At 39.4% G+C, this 19109-nt stretch overlaps 1 protein-coding gene across 1 annotated transcript in view; it reads left to right on the forward strand.

Moving 5' to 3' along the window:
• Positions 1-16968, forward strand: part of cog4 (component of oligomeric golgi complex 4) — a 36070-nt gene extending 19102 nt beyond the window's left edge. The window contains exons 11-19 of the mRNA XM_080448358.1: positions 1422-1588; positions 2589-2754; positions 3221-3283; positions 3458-3571; positions 5705-5797; positions 7358-7441; positions 10047-10148; positions 14016-14144; positions 15724-16968. Coding sequence (XP_080304484.1) covers positions 1422-1588; positions 2589-2754; positions 3221-3283; positions 3458-3571; positions 5705-5797; positions 7358-7441; positions 10047-10148; positions 14016-14144; positions 15724-15858 — 1053 coding nt within the window. The 3' untranslated portion in view covers positions 15859-16968. The remainder of the gene's footprint in view (positions 1-1421; positions 1589-2588; positions 2755-3220; positions 3284-3457; positions 3572-5704; positions 5798-7357; positions 7442-10046; positions 10149-14015; positions 14145-15723) is intronic.
• Positions 16969-19109: the final 2141 nt, after the last annotated feature.

A 19109-nucleotide genomic window follows, 5' to 3' on the forward strand; every position in this document is an offset into this window, starting at 1 on the left:
AGGAAAAGACAAAATACACAAACAAAACAGAAATAAGACAAAAATACAAAAACAGTCCTCCCATGCCCTCCCCCCACCCCTTTCCCAGAATGGTACACTACTCAACACTCAACATTCTCTTATTTTCCTTTTTTTTTTCTTTTCACAACACCTTTCAGACAGTATCAAATATCATAAAGCAAACAAAATAATAATAAAAACCAGAGGAGATAGAAAAATCAGCTGTTAGGAGATAGTGATGGAAGAACTTCAAAGAAATTACCCCAGATTTTCTGATATATTGCAGGTTTTCTTCTTACATTATACAATATCTTTTCTGGTGTGCAATAGGATGAGAGTTCATTTAACCATTGTCTCTGTGAAGGTGAATTTTCGGATTTCCAATTAACTAGGATGACTTTCTTCGCGGCTGTACTGGCGAGCGACACGAAATATTTTTTATTAAAATTTATATTGAGCGGATTGACGTCCCCCAGTAACCATATTCTTGGGTCATGTGGAATGTCAGATTCCACGATCTCCGAGACACTGGACAAGATGAACTTCCAATAATCATCTAATGACCAGGAGTATCTATACCAGTAGTTCTCAAACATGGACAGGACCCCCAAATTGATATTTATTTGGCCGCCGACCCCCGTCTGAAAATGTTTTGTGCCAGGAACGCCCAGAAGAGAAGATTTGTGTCAAATCTTTTTCTAAATTATTCAAAAGTTTCCATTTTCGATATTTTTCAGAAATCTTCAAAAATAGCAGATCTACAATCTCACTGCGTGTCACAAAGTGACGATCTGCTAAAAGCCAAAAACCTTGTTAAAATGATTGTGATGCTACATTAACCCATTAAGACCGTGAAAGCATCTTGTTGTGTCATTTTAAGATTAATTTGGCTATTCAAAAATAGAAGATATACAAGCTCATAGCACGGCACCGAGTGCCTCGCTATGAGCTTGTAGATCTGCTATTTTTGAAAAGATTTTAACATTTCTTCAAATCTTTGAATATATATATATATATTTTTAAAGCAAACATTTTTAACTCAAAACTTTGCTTCTGGGGGATTCTACAAAAACATTGTTTTATAAAAAACTTATGTTTCTATAATTAGTAGTTCTCAAACTTTTTCATGTCAAGGACCCTCAAAATTATATGTATTTGGCCGCGGACCCCCATCTCAAAATATGTTGTTCCAGGGACCCCCAGAAGCACAGATCGGAGTTAAAAATGTTTGCTTTAAAACATATATAAGATTTGCACACATTTTCGCGTTTTTTTTTTATCATGTATATCTGCTATTTTTTAATAGCCAAAGAAATCTAAAATTGACACAGATGCGTTCCCGGTCTTAATGGGTTTAACTACTTTGGACCCCACTTTGAGAACCAATGATACCAATGATAGATACTTGTCCTCTTCCTCAGGCTGTAGCCATGGACAGCTGGGAGAAGGGTCAGCTGACGTCCAGCATGGTGGACGACTGTTTCTACATAGTGAAGAAGTGCATCAGCAGAGCCTTGTCCAGCTCCAGCATCGACTGCCTGTGTGCCATGATCAACCACTCCACCTCTGAGCTGGAGTCTGACTTCAGGTATGCCTGCATCTACTGTATACATAATGTCCCACACAGTGTAGAGTAACTAAGTACACTCAAGTACTGTACTTAAAGTAACATTTTTTTAGGTACTTTTACTTCACTGGAGTATTTCAAATTGTCTATACTTTTACTTCTACTCCACTACATCTCAGAGGGAAATATTGTTCTTTTACTCCACTACAATTATTTTAAAAGTTAAGTTACTAGTTAGTTACTTTGCAGATATAGATTATTACATTATAAAACATACATTAACCACTTTAGTCCTATTTTATACCTAGGCTATTTGAAAATAGCCGATCTACAAGCTCACAATGCGACGCGTTGTGAGCTTGTAGATCTGCTAATTTCAAACATTTTAGTACTTTTACTTTTGGTACTTTAAGTACATTTTGATACCAATACTTTTGTACTTACTTTTACTTGTTACGGAGTACTTCTACATTGCAGTATTGATACTTTTACTTGAGTAAAAAAGTAAAACTTTTTCCACCACTGTGTCCCAACCACGATGCAGTACTGTCACTTCACCACCAGAGCCAGACCCATGCAGTGTATCGGCCTGGCCGACATATATCGGCCGTTGAAAAAAAACACAGAGGCAGGTGCTCAGAAGATAAAAATGTCTTAAAAGTTTATTGATGGTGCTTCTAGGATCAGCGGGAATATACAAAGGAAGAAGAGATTTAAAAAATTTTAGAGGAGAGAATGCAGTGCGAGTGCGAGGGGTTGTGAGCATATAGTTCGGCTATTTTCACAATATTTATCTGTGGAACCGAGTCAAACTAAATGTAATGCCTACAATTCCAAGTGCTTGTGGGGGGGGGGGGTCCCCAGTTCAAATATGTTTTTTTTTTGGGGGGGGGGGGTCGCAGCCTGAAAAGTTGGGGAACCCTTGCACAATAAGTTGAGGCAGGGTTTCTGTTGTGTCTCTCATACAGAGAGGTGTTGTACAATAAGTTGAGGCAGGGTTTCTGTTGTGTCTCTCATACAGAGAGGTGTTGTACAATAAGTTGAGGCAGGGTTTCCCAGCCACCAACTGGCAGGACCTCCAGCGAGGCGTCAGCAGCGCGGTCAGCCTCATGCAGAGCAGCTTGCAGCACGGCAAGTTCAACACCATGGGGATCGAGAGCGCTGAGAATGCCAAAGCCGCATTTCTGGTAAGAAATTTAAGTTAAAAGCGGTCCGTGTGTAAATCTGTTACAGACATGATATGTCAGAAACTAACTACACTGTAAAATCCTCAGTCTTTCATTTAAAGGGATAGTTCACCCAAAAAATCTATCGATTAGTCACCCCATGGATTTATGGATATTTTTTTGTTTTTGTCTCATTCCTAAGCCAATAATTTGATGACCAGCGGACCGGTAGGCAGCGGTTCCGGTAGGAGACAAAAACGAGACTCTTTGTGTCTCCTACCGGAACCGCTGCCGGTCATCAAATTATTGGCTTAGGAATGAGACACAACCTAGAAAATATCCATGAATTCAAGTTTACATTGGGTGACTAATTGATGGGAAAAAAGTCCTTTTGGAGGTGAACTATCCCTTTAATTGTGAGTGTACAAATGGACCCTTACAAACAGGTCCATTATCAAACATTTGCTCTGTTCCTTTTTGATGTCAGGTGACGTTGAACAACGTGGAGGTGTGCAGTGACAACATCACTACTCTGAAGAGGAACCTGGAGGTAAGCCGATCTACTTGCTCACAACGCGTCACATTTTGAGCTTGTAGATCGGCTATTTTAGGCGTGGTGCCACACGATGTGCAACCAAGTATAATTCAGGCATTACTTCACCTCGTAGCGTGTGTCTCATTCCTTCAGAATAGCTGACTAATGTCTCTCGTCCTCTCTCCACAGAATGATTGTTCCAAGTTGTTCTCGCAGGGGCCGGGCTCAGTCGAACAAGCCAAGATTGACAGCTGTCTGTCGGACCTCGTCAACACATCCAGCAAGTTCAAAGATCTGCTGCAGGTTAGTTTAGTTTGAGTTTATTTGCACGTGATTTAACCCATTGAGACCTGGAACGCATCTGTGTCATTTTTTTATTTGAGCTAAAAAGCATTATTTTACACTTTGGCTATTCAAAAATAGCAGATCTACAAGCTCATAGCGCGGCGAGTGCCGCGCTACGAGCTTGTAGATCTGCTATTTTTGAAAAATCGAGAACATTTGTGCAAATCTTTGAATATATATTCTTTAAAGCGAACATTTGAAACTCAAATCTTTGCTTCTGAGCAGTGGTGGCTTATCCAACGGGCTTGAGGTGCTGAAGCACAGGGCACCAACCCTTGGGGGGGCACCAAACTGCGTGAAGAAAAAAAAAAAAGACGAAAAACTGCGAATTTAGAGCGTCCGTTTCTTCCGCGCAGCACCCCCCCCCCCGTTGACAAAACGGTGTCGGGGGGCACCGAACCGGGTCCAAGCACCGGGCACCACGTAGGGTTAATCCGCCCCTGCTTCTGAGGGTGTCCCTGGCACAAAATATTTTGAGATGGTGGTCCGTGGCCAAATACATATCATTTTGGGGGTCCGTGACATGAAAACGTTTGAGAACTGATATAGCAACATACGTTTTTTTCAAAAAAAAAATAGGATTTAGAAGACATTTTGTAGAATCGGAACCTCAGGCCAGAGTTGGAACACATTCCATGCCAGAGTTTAATCTCATAATGTACTCACCAGTGCCAGCGTTTTATTGTTGTTTTTTTGTTTTTTTCATGTCGCCACAGACCTTGCTAAATAAGTTAAAAGTGCGCGTTCATTTGGTTCTAAACACACAGCGGATCCGTGAGAAACGGCCAGCGAAAACAGTTTCCAAATGCGAGCCGCCATCTTGAAGATACAGCCGATCAACGGCAAACAGTGATCAGCGAGGAGAAAAACAACAACCGAGAAAATCGAGTTTTAAACAGGATCCCAGACAGGAAGCGGATACGATCGGAAAAACCGGAACCCGAATAATTCTGTTTCCGACCGGAAACCGGAAACGGAAATGGATCAAAAAAATTCGGAAAGTGCACCTGGGGCACTTTCAATGGGAATCGACGGTTCGCGTAGATCTACGCGACTGGCACGCTGCGGCTTTAAATAGGTTCGCGTAGATCTACGCGATTGGCATTCAATGTGTTAATGGGTTAAAAACAAATCAAAACACTGTGGCGGAAAGGCAAAAAATAAATAAAAATTGGCTTGTTGGGTGGTCTTCCTAAAACACAAGAACTAAATATCTCAACGATACAGTAGATGCTGTATAAGAATTTTGCAGTAGATTCACAGATGAAAATGCTATATAATATAAGACGATACTTATAGATCTCTCAATATATGGGGAATATTATATAACAATAACAAGAAATGAATAATGACGATTAGTATTATGATCATAATAATAGTAGTATTAGCAGATAGTGCTATAATAATATAAAATCTGACTTATAATATAATTATAAAAATGTATCAATATATGAGGAATAACAATTATATTAATAATAGCAAAATAGTATCCATAACGATAAGAAATATTATATACATACACATACATATATATTGCACACACACACATTTGAAATATGTATTTATGTCCACATAAACAGTACAAGAATGGCTTGTACAAAGGACATAAACACTGCCAGTGCAGTCAGATAATGGGAAAACAGCCAGTGACAAAGTGCATACAAGGCAGAACATTGTTACGTACTATAATGTTGGCATACTTGTCAAACACAGCAGACAACAATCATGGGTAGGAAACGACGCCTCCTCCAAATTGAGCGGCTTCCTATAAATAATATACATTTTTCAAGATATTTCAAAAAGTAAAATGTATCTTTTTGCAAAAATAGCCGATCTACAAGCACACAACGCGTCATCCGTTGTGAGCACTGAGCCGTTTTTTTTTTTCATGGAAGATCATCTTTTGATCATTTCGGAAAGCTTTGGGAAAATGTATCCTAATAACGTGCCCAGAAATAGGAACGCCAGGATGAAAGTGGTTCAAGATCAAGACGCATCAGCCGCATAATTGCCGATATCTGGTCCAAACCACTAAATGAGGCTCTAGTGAAGAAAGACCATGTGCTTTGTGTGTCTGTCTTGTGTTCACAGGAGGGTCTGACCGAGCTGAACACCACCGCCATCAAACCCATGGTCAAACCCTGGATCAGCTCCTTCCTGTCCATCTCCCACAACATAGAGGAGGTGGAGTGGCCCTTTTTTCTCTCTAGTCGCATAATGAACCCATCAATTGTCTCCGTCGGGGCAGAAAGCTCGTATCTCCATATGTCGTCTTTTCATGTTTTTTTCACACATGAGTGCCCTTAACTCAGGGGTCGGCAAGTAAGTAGGCCAGGCCAGTTCTTTTGTAAAGCCATTATGACGGGCCAGAGCACAATCAATGGCTAATTTAACCCATTAAGACCGGGAACGCGTCAGTGTCATTTTTTTTATTTCTTTGGGCTATTCAAAAATAGCAGATCTACAAGCTCATAGCGCTGCACTATGAGCTTGTAGATCTGCTATTTTTTGAAAGATCGTGAAAATTTGTGCAAATCTTTTGAATATACATTTTTCAAAGCGAACATTTGTAAAATATGTTGTTCCAGGGACCCCCCAGAGGCAACGATTCTAGTTACAATTGTTCGCTTTAAAAAGATATGTATATTCAAAGATTTGCGCACATTTTCAGGATTTTTCAAAAAATAGCAGATATACAAGCTCATCGCGCGGCACCGAGTGCCGCGCTATGAGCTTGTATATCTGCTATTTTTGAATAGCCGTAGAAATCTAAAAATGCCACACGTGCTGCATTCCCGGTCTCAATGGGTTAAGAACTGGAACATGCGACAAAAAACCTTGTATACAATAATGTAGACAGGCTATTTTGGCGGAATTGTAAAGCAATTTGAAGATTTTTTTGCCTATAATGGCATGTTCGAAATAGGGCCGCCAGGTTTGAAGTGTGCGTCGGTGGGTTTTTATAAATATTGAACCAATGAAAAGTATTAACGAGAGCTTTTGACTAAATAATAACTACATTCATCTCTATCGGAACACACTTTCTTTTTCTTTCATTTCCTGAAAAGTAACTGTTTTGTCAGTGGTGGAAAGTAACTAAGTACATTTACTCAAGTACTGTTCTACTATACTTACTTAACAATTGTGAGGTATGTTTGCTTTACTGGAGTATTTCCAATTTTCAGTACTTTTACTTCTACTCCACTACATCTCAGAGGCAAATGTTATACTTTTACTCCACTACAATTATTTGAAAACTTTAGTTACTAGTTACTTTGTAGATTGTGATTATTATCAAACATTACATTACCCACTTCAGTCCTATACAAATTTTGGTGATTTGAAAATAGCAGATCTACAAGCATGCGACGCATTGTGAGCTTGTAGATCTGCTATTTAAAAATTATTATTTTTTGCATTTTATTTGAAAACTTGTGAAATGGGACATTCTGCATAATGACTACTTTCTACTTTTAGTACTTTAAGTACATCTTGATACCAATACTTAAGTACTTTTACTCAAGTAAATATTCAATTCCGGACTTTTACTCGTAACGGAGTATTTCTACATTGCAGTATTGATACTTTTACTTAAGTAAAAAAAAAAAATTACTTTTTCCACCACTGTGTTTTGGACATACAAGGTTGCCACCTGAACCTCCAACAGACAGCACAAACACACAGAAGGTTTACTGATTCATGTTGGACTTATTTGTGTGTGTGTGTGTGTGTGTGTGTGTGTAGGAGGAGTTTAATGACTACGAGGCCAACGACCCCTGGGTGCAGCAACTCATTGTTAATCTGGAGCAACTCATGGCTGAGTTCAAGGTACGTCGTGTACGTTTTGTAGTTTGTGCAGAAACCACTAGCCTGACCCCGATGCCACGTTTCTGGGTCCGATCCCCGTTTTTGGAAAGTCCCACATCACCACAGATTACCCATGTTTTGACCAAAAGTTTCTATTTCATTTATAAGTAAATTTCAAATTTCAAGAACATTTAACTGTAACCATAAGACCGGGAAAGCATGCGTGTCATTTTAAGGTTTCTTTGGGCTATTCAAAAATAGCTGATCTACAAGCTCATAGCTACAAGCTTGTAGATCTGCTATTTTTGAAAAATGTTGCAAATCTTTGAATATATATATATATTTATATATTTTTTTTTTAAGCGAACATTTGTAACTCAAATCTTTGCTTCTGGGGGGTCCCTGGAACAAAATATTTTGAGATGGGGGGGTCCTTGAAATGAAAAAGTTTGAGCACTACTGATATAGCAACATTCGTTTTTCAGAAAACTGTTAGGATTTAGAAGAAATTTGTAGAATCGTATCTCAGGTCTTAGTGGGTTAATTATATTGTGAACGAGCAAACCAGTAAATATGAAATACTGAACGTCATTTCATGCCCGTCCATGGAAATCATATGACCATATAAATTTAATATTTGCGTGCATTCGTAAATATGCTGGGAGAAAATAATGCCTCACCCCTAGCACTCGCCTCTTCAGACTGCACCTCACTCCCTAGCACTTGGTCACTTGTTCTCATGTTTAAGTTGTTTACATTTTTTTTTTTTGCTCGACCACGAATGTTAAAGGAGTAGTTCACCCAAAAAATTACTTATTTCCTATCGATTACACACCCCATGAAGCATTGAATTCATGGCGACTTTTTAGTTTTTGTCGCATTCCTAAGCCAATAATTTGATGATGATAATAAAGACCATAATGCATCTGGTAGGAGACACGAAGGAGACTCTTTGTGTCTCCTACCGGATACATGATGATTTTTCTTTATTTAAGTGTCATATGGCCCATACAGGACTTACAGGACACTTTTACATTTCATTTGACATAGACAATGAACCGACATGATAATTTACAAACAATGATCCAACAAATAACGAACTAAAACACTCAGGGTTTATACTGTACATGACAGATTACATAAATACAACTTAAAACACAGCATTGGGCCTGTTACATTAGGGTCTTTATTATTATCATCAAATTATTGGCTTAGGAATGCGACAAAAACAAAAAAAATCTCCATGAATTCAATGCTTCATGGGGTGCGTAATTGACAGGGAATAAGCTAATTTTTAGGGTGAACTACTCCTTTAATCCATTAAGACCTGGAACGCATCTGTGTCACTTTAGATTTCTTTGCCTATTCAAAAATAGCAGATATACAAGCTCATAGCGCGGCACCGAGTGCCGCGCTATGAGCTTGTAGATCTGCTGTTTTTGAAAAATCTTGAAAGAAATGTTTTAGATTTTTTTCAAAAAACCTCAGGTCTTAATGGGTTAATGTTATTTACATAGCATGTGGTTTAGACGGGTGCTAGGTTCATTGTTTACCTGGTGTCCTAGTTTCTTTTACCTTGTTTATTGACAAGGTAAAGGTTATTGACTATTGAGTTCATGCTTACTCTGCTTATTTCACCTTCGTACTTAAAGGGATACTTCACTTTCCGCCGGGGGACACATTTAAAAAAAATATTAAAAATAAATGAAAAAAGTTATGGAAAATTCATGGCCCCCTCACACATTAGTAGGACACTGCGTGTCGTGAGGGGGCCATGAATTTTCCATAACTTTTTTCATTTATTTTTAATATTTTTTTTAAATGTGTCCCCGGCCCGAAAGTGAAGTATCCCTTTAAGTCGCTCTGGACAAGAGTATCTGCTAAATTCCTAAATTTTAATGTTCAGCAGCATCTTCCATGAACCCCAATGGTCTGGGACATTTCACCAAAGCAAAGGTTAAAGCCTCAGTCTGCGATTTGTTGAATTGGTTTGGCTGTGTGAGTGTGTGTGTGTAGAACAGTGGGAACATACAGTACAGGGTACAGGGGGTCCAGGGGTCCTTGGGGGGGATACCAGGGGGTCCCCATCAAAAATAGCAGATCTACAAGCTCATGCCGCGCTACAAGCTTGTAGATCTGCTATTTTTGAAAAATCTTGTGAAAAATGTGTGCAAATCTTTTTTTTTTTAAATGATAATAATGACATTTTTAACACAAATCTTTGCTTTTGGGGGTCCCTGGCACAACTTATTTTCAGGTGAGGGTCCGCGGCCACATACATATCAATATGGGGGTCCATGGCGCGAAAGAGTTTGAGAACCACTGCAGTATACAGTACAGTACACGACAATACCAAAACATCATCATTTTACATATCGTGCTAATTGTTTAGGAAAAAGAGCACTAGTGTGTGTGTGGTGGGGGGTGGAGGGGGGGGGGTAGGGGGTCCTTTCAATGCGTTCCAAAAATGACGGATTGGGACTTGGAAAATGTTGTAGTCGTGAGGTGTTTTTCTTTTTTTGTTGTTGCTTTGATCCCTGCTGTGCATACAACCTCACTGCAGTATTTCTAGGTCTGTGGTGTCTCTACAGCTCCTCATTGGTTGTACTCCTCCTCCTCTCCCCAGGTGGGCCTTTCTCCGGTCATCTACGACAAACTGACCAGCCTAATGACCAGTCTGGTGTCCATCGAGATGGAGAAGACCGTCCTCAAATGCTCCTTCAGCAGGGTGAGCACATCCCGGCTCCGGCCACCAGATGGCACTGCGAGGCACATCGTTGCATCACTTGACACACACACACACACACACACACACACACACACACACACACACACACACACACAGTGCATGTGATGGAAACGCTGCCCCATATACTGTTTTATTTATGAGCACAGAAAGGGCGTAGATAAGAAGCCTATTATGGAGCAGTGCATTTGTGAACATTCACAGCTGCTGCTCCATTCTTTAACCCATTAAGACCAGGAACGCAACCACTTTAACCATTATTTTGTACTTTGGGGCTATTCAAAAATAGCAGATATACAAGCTCATAGCGCGCGCTATGAGCTTGTAGATCTATTTTTTTTTTAAAATGTGTGCACATTTTTGAATATATATTTTTATATAACATTTTTAACAAAGACCTTGGGGATTCTGGGGAATTCTACAAATGTCTTCTAAATCCTAACAGTTTATTTTTTACCTATGTTGCTATAATATCAGTGGTTCTGAAAAAAAATTCATATCAAGGACCCCCAAAATGATATGTATTTGTGCGCGGACCCCCATCTCAAAATGTTTTGTTCCAGGGACCCCAAGAATCGCTTAAAAATATATATTCAAAGATTTGCACAAATTTGCACCATTTTTCAAAAATAGCAGATCTACAAGCTCAGAGCTTGTAGATCTGCTATTTTTGAATAGCCAAAGTATAACATAATGGTTTAAGTGGTTACACGGATGCGTTCCCGGTCTTAATGGGTTAAATTATACAATATAAACAGCTGGCACACTAAACAAAGACGGTGCTTAATAGCACCGAAAGTGTTTTTTTGCTTATAATCATAGGGGGAACCTCTTTTTGGTTCTAAATAGCACCTATGTTAAATGGGAATGAAACCCTAGGCTGAGTTTGTTTTCCGGTTCAGGTTTAAAAACTACAGCAGGGTAAAAAATAAAACATGGCAGGCTGCTGGAGGCTGACCTTATCGTACACGGTGATGAAAGCAACACAGCTGCAGCTAATTAAATAAATAATGGCCATGTTAGATTTAGGTGTGTCAATGTGCACTGACAATACTGTTGACTACTGTCTGTGCTGTGTACACACACACACACACACACACACACACACACACACACACACACACACACACACACACACACACACACACACACACACACACACACACACACACACGTCTTACACACCCATTATTAATTTGAGTAGCTCCATCTGGCTGCATTGCTTCCTTTCATTTCAACCTTTATTCAAGATTCAGATAAATCATTGAGTGTGACTCTCATTTACAATGATGCCGAGATTACAAATAAAATGAGCTAACATTAGATTAAAAATAAATATGAATGGTAAACATGAGATCTACAAATATATTTTTTTTAAATACAGAAAGTCAACATCAAATCATTTAACCCATTTAGACCGGGAAAGAATCTGTGTCATTTTAGATTTCTTGGGCTATTCAAAATAGCAGATCTACAAGCTCATACACAAGCTTGTAGATCTGCTACTTTTTAAAAATCGTGAAAATTTGTGCAAATCTTTGAGTGTAGATATATTTTTAAAGCAAACATTTGTAACTCAAATCTTTGCTTCTCCCTGGAACAAAATATTTCACAATGTTCGCTTTAAAAATATATATATATTCAAAGATTTGCACACATTTTCAGAATCTTAAAAAGAAATGGCAGATCTACAAGCTCATAGCAGATCTGCTATTTTTGTATAGCCAAAGAAATATAAAAAAGATGACATGCAGATGCGTTCCCGGTCTTAATGGGTTAAAACAACAGGCAATTGAGTACATTTCTAAAACGGCCAGTAGGAACCAGCACAAGGGTATTCAGTTTTAGGTCATGTTGCAAGAGGTTTCCAAGAGCCTGCCGCACAAAGCACTAAAAGCAGTCTGTCCTACTGTAGGTCAGACCTGGCATGAGGTCCCCGAAGAACGACTGGAGTGAGTTAACCCATAAAGACCGGGAACGCATTTGTGTCACTTTAGATTTCTTTCACGATTCAAAAATAGCAGATCTATTAGCTCACGCGCTTGTAGATCTGCTATTTTTGAAAGAAATAAGTTGTGAAAATGTGTGCAAATCTTTGAATATATATATACATTTTTATCTCAAATCTTTGCTTCTGGAGGTCCCTGGAACAAAATATTTTCAGATTGGGGGTCCGCGGTAAAATACATATAATTTTGGGGGTCTTTGACATGTAAAAGTTCGAGAACCACTGATATATATAGCAACATATGTTTTTTTCCCCCCAAAAAAATAGGATTTAGAAGACATTTGTAGAATCCCCAGAAGCAAAGATTTTAGTTAAAAATGTTCGCTTTAAAAAATAAATATATATTCAAAGATTTTCACGGATTTTCACAATGTTTTAAAAAAATAGCAGATCTACAAGCTCATAGCGCGGCACCCGCTTGTATATCTGCTATTTTTGAATAGCCCAAAGAAATCTAAAAAATTACACAGACGCGTTCCCGGTCTTAGTGGGTTAAAATGTGACCGTGGTTCCAATGTAACATAGATGTAAATGTACATAATGGTCATTTTCTGACCAGGGCTTTGTAAATATACAGACACCAAAATGATTTGTTGCGTCTCTCAGTCAGAGAAGACCAAACAACCACCTTATCATACACAGGATACAGTGATGAGTGTTGTAGCCCATTACCAGTAATGAACCTCAGAGCTGAGTGGTGAACACAGTCTAAAGGGCTTGAGTGGACTGCAGGCAGCAGCATGTCTATAAATGATGTCCCCGTAGTCTAGAACCGATAGGAGTGGAGCTTCAACAATCCTTTTTATTTCTGTCTAGGAGGGCCAATCTTTTGCCATGGTTTCCCCAACATAGTTATTGATGTGGCGTTTGAAATTGTGTTTGTCATCAGGCCAGATACCAAGATATTTGCTTATTTGCTTTGCCCTTGTTTTTTATCTGCTTTTGTTTTTTACCTGAACTGGAAAACAAAGCCAAGTCATGGCTGATATAGGCCAAGTCATGGCAATATCATGCGCCTTTTTAAAGGTGCTTAACTCATTGAGTGCCATTGACGTGTTTCACATGTTTTACCGCAATGGCGCAACGTTTGACGTTGAAATGTGTAAAAAAAAAACGAGATACCCAAGATATCATCATTTGAAGATTTGCTGCTCCATTCACTTCTTGTTTAACTTATTACTGAAAAAGGCTGTATCTCGGCTCCTGATGTATTTTTCAATGTTATTATGTTATTTTCAAAAAGCAGACAATTAATGTCCAATGACCTCGTTGACATTTGTGAAACCACACAGTGCAACCCTCAGTGATTAGCACCCATCAGGGGATCGAAAGTATTAAGCACATTTACTCAAGTACTGTACTGTACTTTTCCATTTTTCATTACAAAATGTAATACAATTATTTTGTTACTTGTTTCTTTGTAGATTTATTTAGACTATTATTACAAAACATTTTGTACTTAGTCTATTGTAAAATAGCTGATTGTGAGCTTATAGATGTGCTATTTTAGAAAGATTTTGACATTGTTAAAACATTTGAGGGGGAAAAAAAGTATGACATGGGACATTGTGCATAATGAGTAGTACTTTTACTTTTGGTAAAGTACATTTTAATGCAAATGTTCTTGTACGTTTACTCAAGTAAAATGTTGAATTCAGGACTTTTACTTTTACCTTATTTACAGTATATTAACATTTAAACACTGTACGGTAAGACTACTTCTTGCCACCACTGTATGGTGTGTGTGTGTGTGTGTGTACGCCTCAAGACAAAGTGCCTAGCAACATCCGGTGTTCCCTTGTCTGACGGTGTTGTTTTCTCACACACACACACACACACAGCTGGGAGGGCTGCAGTTTGACAAGGAGCTGCGTTCTCTGGTGGCCTACCTCACCACAGTCACCACCTGGACCATCAGGGACAAGTTCGCTAGACTCACACAAATGGCCACCATCCTCAATTTGGAGCGGGTAAGTTAACATGCTACATTTTACATCACAACAATTGTTTGTTTTTTTCTTCTCCCCAATGTGCTCGTTATTTATTCCCCACGCACATTTCTGTGCCACCGCTGTTGTATCCCATTGGTTCTCAACCTGTGGGTCTGGGTCCCCACAAGATTTCTTTTTTTTTGGGGGGGTGAAAAAGTGACAATTAATACCTTAAACTTATTTTTTTAATGAAAAAGACTATTACTGCATCAAAGGTTAAACAATCAACAAACTATAGGCCTACTGTAAGAACTGGTCAAACTTTGGCCAAATTGTCAAATAGTATAAGAAAGAGGCAACAATTATGAAAATAGCCAATCTACAAGCTCACAACGCCTCGCAACGCGAGGCGTTGTGAGCTTGTAGATGGGCTATTTTCAGTCAAGCTAAATGTAATGCCTCAACTCCTACAATTCCAAGTGCTTGTCAGGGTGGGGGGTCCCCAGTTCAAACATCTGCCAGTGAGGAGCCCCCACCGAAAGGATATCGTATTCCATCCGCCCAACACTAGTCCCTGACGGGCGCCGTCCCAGCCTGTAAGAGTACGTGCAGGGGACATATATCACCCTCCTCCCGCCTGGCTTCCCCCCCCCCGAACAACCCAATGGACCCGTAAACCTTAACGGGTCCATTTGGTTAAGTGCCTTCCACTCAAGTGCTCAGAGTTGAGTGCGGTTCACACCTGAGCACGATAACGATAACTATAAATATGTCGTTCTAAAAATCTTTATAACTGAAGTAGATGGTGGTCCACGCCACAGCTATAACGACAGCGACAGTCGTAAACGATCCTTTTCAGAACAATCTTTTTAAATGTATTTTAAAAAATATTTTTCTTTTTTTTTCAATAACAACATTCATATATCGTATATCTCATATCACGGTCAAGTTGGTTCACAAAAAATATCCAGACTTCAGCATTAATAATGAGAAGGTTACATATATACAGCAATAGGAAATTTATAGCGTTTGTTAATTTCTCATAAAAAATAACGTTTTTTCTTTATTACAGGAGTCCAAATTTGAGTGAACATGTTGAGTCCTGTTATTGCTTGAAAACCTCAGCTTTTCCAAATGTAACACATACATCAACTCTCTTATCCAGATCTTATACGTTGGTACATAGTCCTAACTTTCAGAACAATTTTATGAACAATAGAAATGTTGACAGCCACTCACAAATCCTTCAGAAGGACATCTGGGATGTAGTCGGTCTCATTCAACCGCGGAAAGTTTTGTTATTAACGGAGATGAGGAGACGAGTATGAATAGCTATAACTTTAGCTGGTAGGCTAGCTGGCATTATTACCTCATGCTCAAATTTAAGCTTTTCAAATAGATAGAGATAGATAAAACGTTACACTTTTTGACAAAATGTGGGTCAAATCATAATCGGCGGTCTAGGTTCTAGGACTCTCAAAAAATCAGGGTCGGCATCAGAGCCAAAGAATCTGGCATGGGTCGGGCTCTAGTTTTTTGCTTCGTTTTTTCCCATAACGATCTCATATCGGTCTATGCATACATAGAATGACCCGTGTCTTGTGTTTTTGTACCGTAGGTAACTGAGATCCTGGATTACTGGGGACCAAACTCGGGGCCCTTGACGTGGAGGCTGACGCCGGCCGAGGTGCGCCAGGTGCTGGCGCTCCGCATCGACTTCCGCAGCGAGGACATCAAGAGACTGCGACTGTAATAATGACTCTCTGAAATAACTGGTTCACCTGAGCCGCGGTGTCGAGGGAGGCCACTGATTATCATCAGTGATTAGACGGCAGCGTGTGCCCGCCCCCTCCCCTGTGGTGCATTTGACTAAAAGAGGGAGCTGTGAGCACAATCCAGCTTTAATCCACTGTCTCTCTAAATGGATAATGTGGACGGGATAAAAGATTCCTGCTGCACATGAACACTGACGTTTATGCTGAGGTTTTGTTTTGTTTCTATTGCTCTGCAAGCCGAGCTTCAACTACTTAACCAATTTAGACCGGGAACGCATCTGTGTGTCATTTTTAGATTTCTTTGGGCTATTCAAAAATAGCAGATCTACAAGCTCATAGCGAGTGCCGCGCTACGAGCTTGTAGATCTGCTATTTTTTGGAAGAGAATTGTGAAAATGTGTGCAAATCTTTGAATATATATGTATATATATATATATATATATATATATACATTTTTAACTCAAATCTTTGAATCTGGGGGGTCCCTGGAACAAAATATTTTGAGATGGGGGTCCGCAGCCAAATACATGGCATTTTGGGGTTCCTTGACATGAAAAAAGTTTGAGAACCACTGATATAATAGCAACATAGGATAGGATTAGGATTTAGAAGACATTTGTAAAATCCCCAGAAGCAAAGATTTGAGTTACAATTTTTCACGATTTTTCAAAAATAGTAGATCTACAAGCTCATAGCGCGGCACTCGGTGTCGCGCTATGAGCTTGTAGATCTGCTATTTTTGAATAGCCCAAAGAAATCTTAAAATGACACAGTATGCGTTCCCGGTCTTAATGGGTTAAGCTCCATGTACTTTGACGTGTACGAATGGCGGAAATAGCAGATCTAGAAGCTCAAAACGTGCCACGATGCAGTGCATTTTGAGCTTGTAGATCAGCTATTTACGCCATTTCTCACAGGGGTGCGCCGAGTGGGAAATTCTGGGCCCAATAACCGATGTTTAAAGTAAAGATTTGGTGGATAGCCGATGTGTATGTGTGCGTTTTTTTCTTTTACATATTTTTTTGCCTTTGTTATTTATTCCCCCTTTTGTCCCAGGGAGACGAATAAATCTTCATTATAAGACATAACCGTTTTAAAAGTCTTTCAGCCCTTTCAGCACAAATTCAATCACATAGAATAGATTTATGACACAACAGATAAAACATCGGACACGGGCATGACGGGTGAACGTCATCTTATTTGCCCAAAAGACTTGACGGCAGGCGACAAGGCAAATGTTGGCCGATACGGACGTTCTGCCAGAACGGTGCATCCCTAATTTTTTAAGTTTAGAAATGTGTCACATATGATATGAGGACATCCAAAACAGGATTGAAAGTGGTTAAAGGGATAGTTCACTCCCAAAATGACTTTTTTTCTATTGATTAGTCACCCCATGGAGACTTGAATTCATGGATTATTTTTTTTGTCGCATTCCTAAGCCAATAATTTGATGACCAGCAGCGGTTCCGGTAGGAGACTCAAATCGTCTTCTTTCTGTCTCCATGGGGTGACTAATCAATAGAAAAAAAGTATTATTTTGGGTGAACTATCCCTTTTAAGGGTCAGACAATGAGTTGTCATGGATTAAAGTTCTCAGTCGTCACTTGGATTCCACACAGGCCAGCATAGTCTTTCTCTTTGTAGTTTTTGAGATATTTAACTTTTAAAACATACATCTGAAAACTTTGGCACCTTGCTGTTCCTTCATACTTTAACCTATAAACTGATTCACAATTTAAAAATTCCACCTTACTGTGGACATGTATGCTTGAGATTGACACAGTGGTTCTTACTTATTCTGTTAACTTGCGTGGTATTCACTGAAAGATTAGATAAAGGTAAAAGCCGCAGGTAAAAGTTGGAAAGATGTCCTTACTGGTTTTAAACTCAGGACCTCCCATGTCCAAGGCCTGTATCTTAACCACTGCTCCACCATGGTTCATACTCTCTCTGATCTCTTGCACGTTCTTCATTGAAAGATTAGATAAAGGTGCAAGAGTCAGGTAAAAATTGGGAAAATGTCCTTGTTGGATTTGAACCAACAACCCAGAGGTCCCAAATTCTAAATTTACTTGAGTAAAAGTACAAAAGTATTGGCATAAAAATGTACTTAAAGTGCCAAAAGTAAAAGTACTAAAATATTTGAAAATAGCAGATGCCATGCGTTGTGAGCTAGATCGTCTATTTTCAAATAGCCTAGGTATAAAATAGGGCTAAAGTGGTTAATGTATGTTTTATAATGCCATAATTTATATCTGCAAAGTAACCAGTAACTAACGTTTTCAAATATTTGTAGTGGAGTAAAAGTACAATATTTGCCTATTTGCTTGGAGTAGAAGTAAAAGTACAGAAGATTGGAAATACTCCACTAAAGTAAAAAATACCTCAAAATTGTTCTTAAGTACAGTACTTGAGTACATGTACTACTTAGTTACTTCACACCACGGCTTGGGCCTGAAACTAAACTTTTGCAGTCGTGAGATTTGAATCCAACGAGGATTCCCTCCAGAAATGTAATTTTGTAAGTGTGTCACAACGGGGTAGTTTCGAACCTGTAACTAAAGTGGTTCGGGGAGCTAACGGAGCGCAGTGGGACTGACTGCTGTCTCTGCTGTGCGGCTGCTCTGCGCTGCCACGGGAACGGCGCTGCGGTAATGAACATCATCTCCATTAGACTGACAGAAGCAGGTCAGACGCGCTCATCCAGCTTCGTCATTCAATATATGAATAGCTTCTTGTCTGCGGTAGGGTGATGATGGGACAATTTTAACCTAATAATTTGAGAGCCGCTGGCTGGCTGGCTGGCTGCACGACGCCCGCTGATCTCGGCCATCCACCGCATTTCCTGAAGTGCTTGTCGTGCAAATAGTGTGTGTGCCACATCAGAGCTGTGTTACAGACGGAGCCACTAAACACACTGCTTCATTAACAAGACAATGAGGAGTTGAACGGGGTCATTCTCATCGTTTTCTGCCTAATTTCTTGGTCTGACCTTAAGAGTTCAGAATCGACTCCAATGTTGAACATGGTTAAAACACATTTTCTTTGTCGAAATAAGTTAAATAGGACAATGAGAAATGGTGATTGAAAAAGCTGTATTATTGTATTTCTACCGTCCCAAGAATAAAGACAAAAAGAAAAGGTAAATAGCTCTATATTCTGATAGTGGTCATGGTCATTGTTACAGACTTATGGACTGTTTGTTCAGTAACAAGGCTCTCCCCAG

This window comes from Gymnoscopelus braueri, assembly GCF_963280865.1.
Source record: "Gymnoscopelus braueri genome assembly, chromosome: 1".
In the NCBI taxonomy this organism is placed as follows: Eukaryota; Metazoa; Chordata; class Actinopteri; order Myctophiformes; family Myctophidae; genus Gymnoscopelus; species Gymnoscopelus braueri.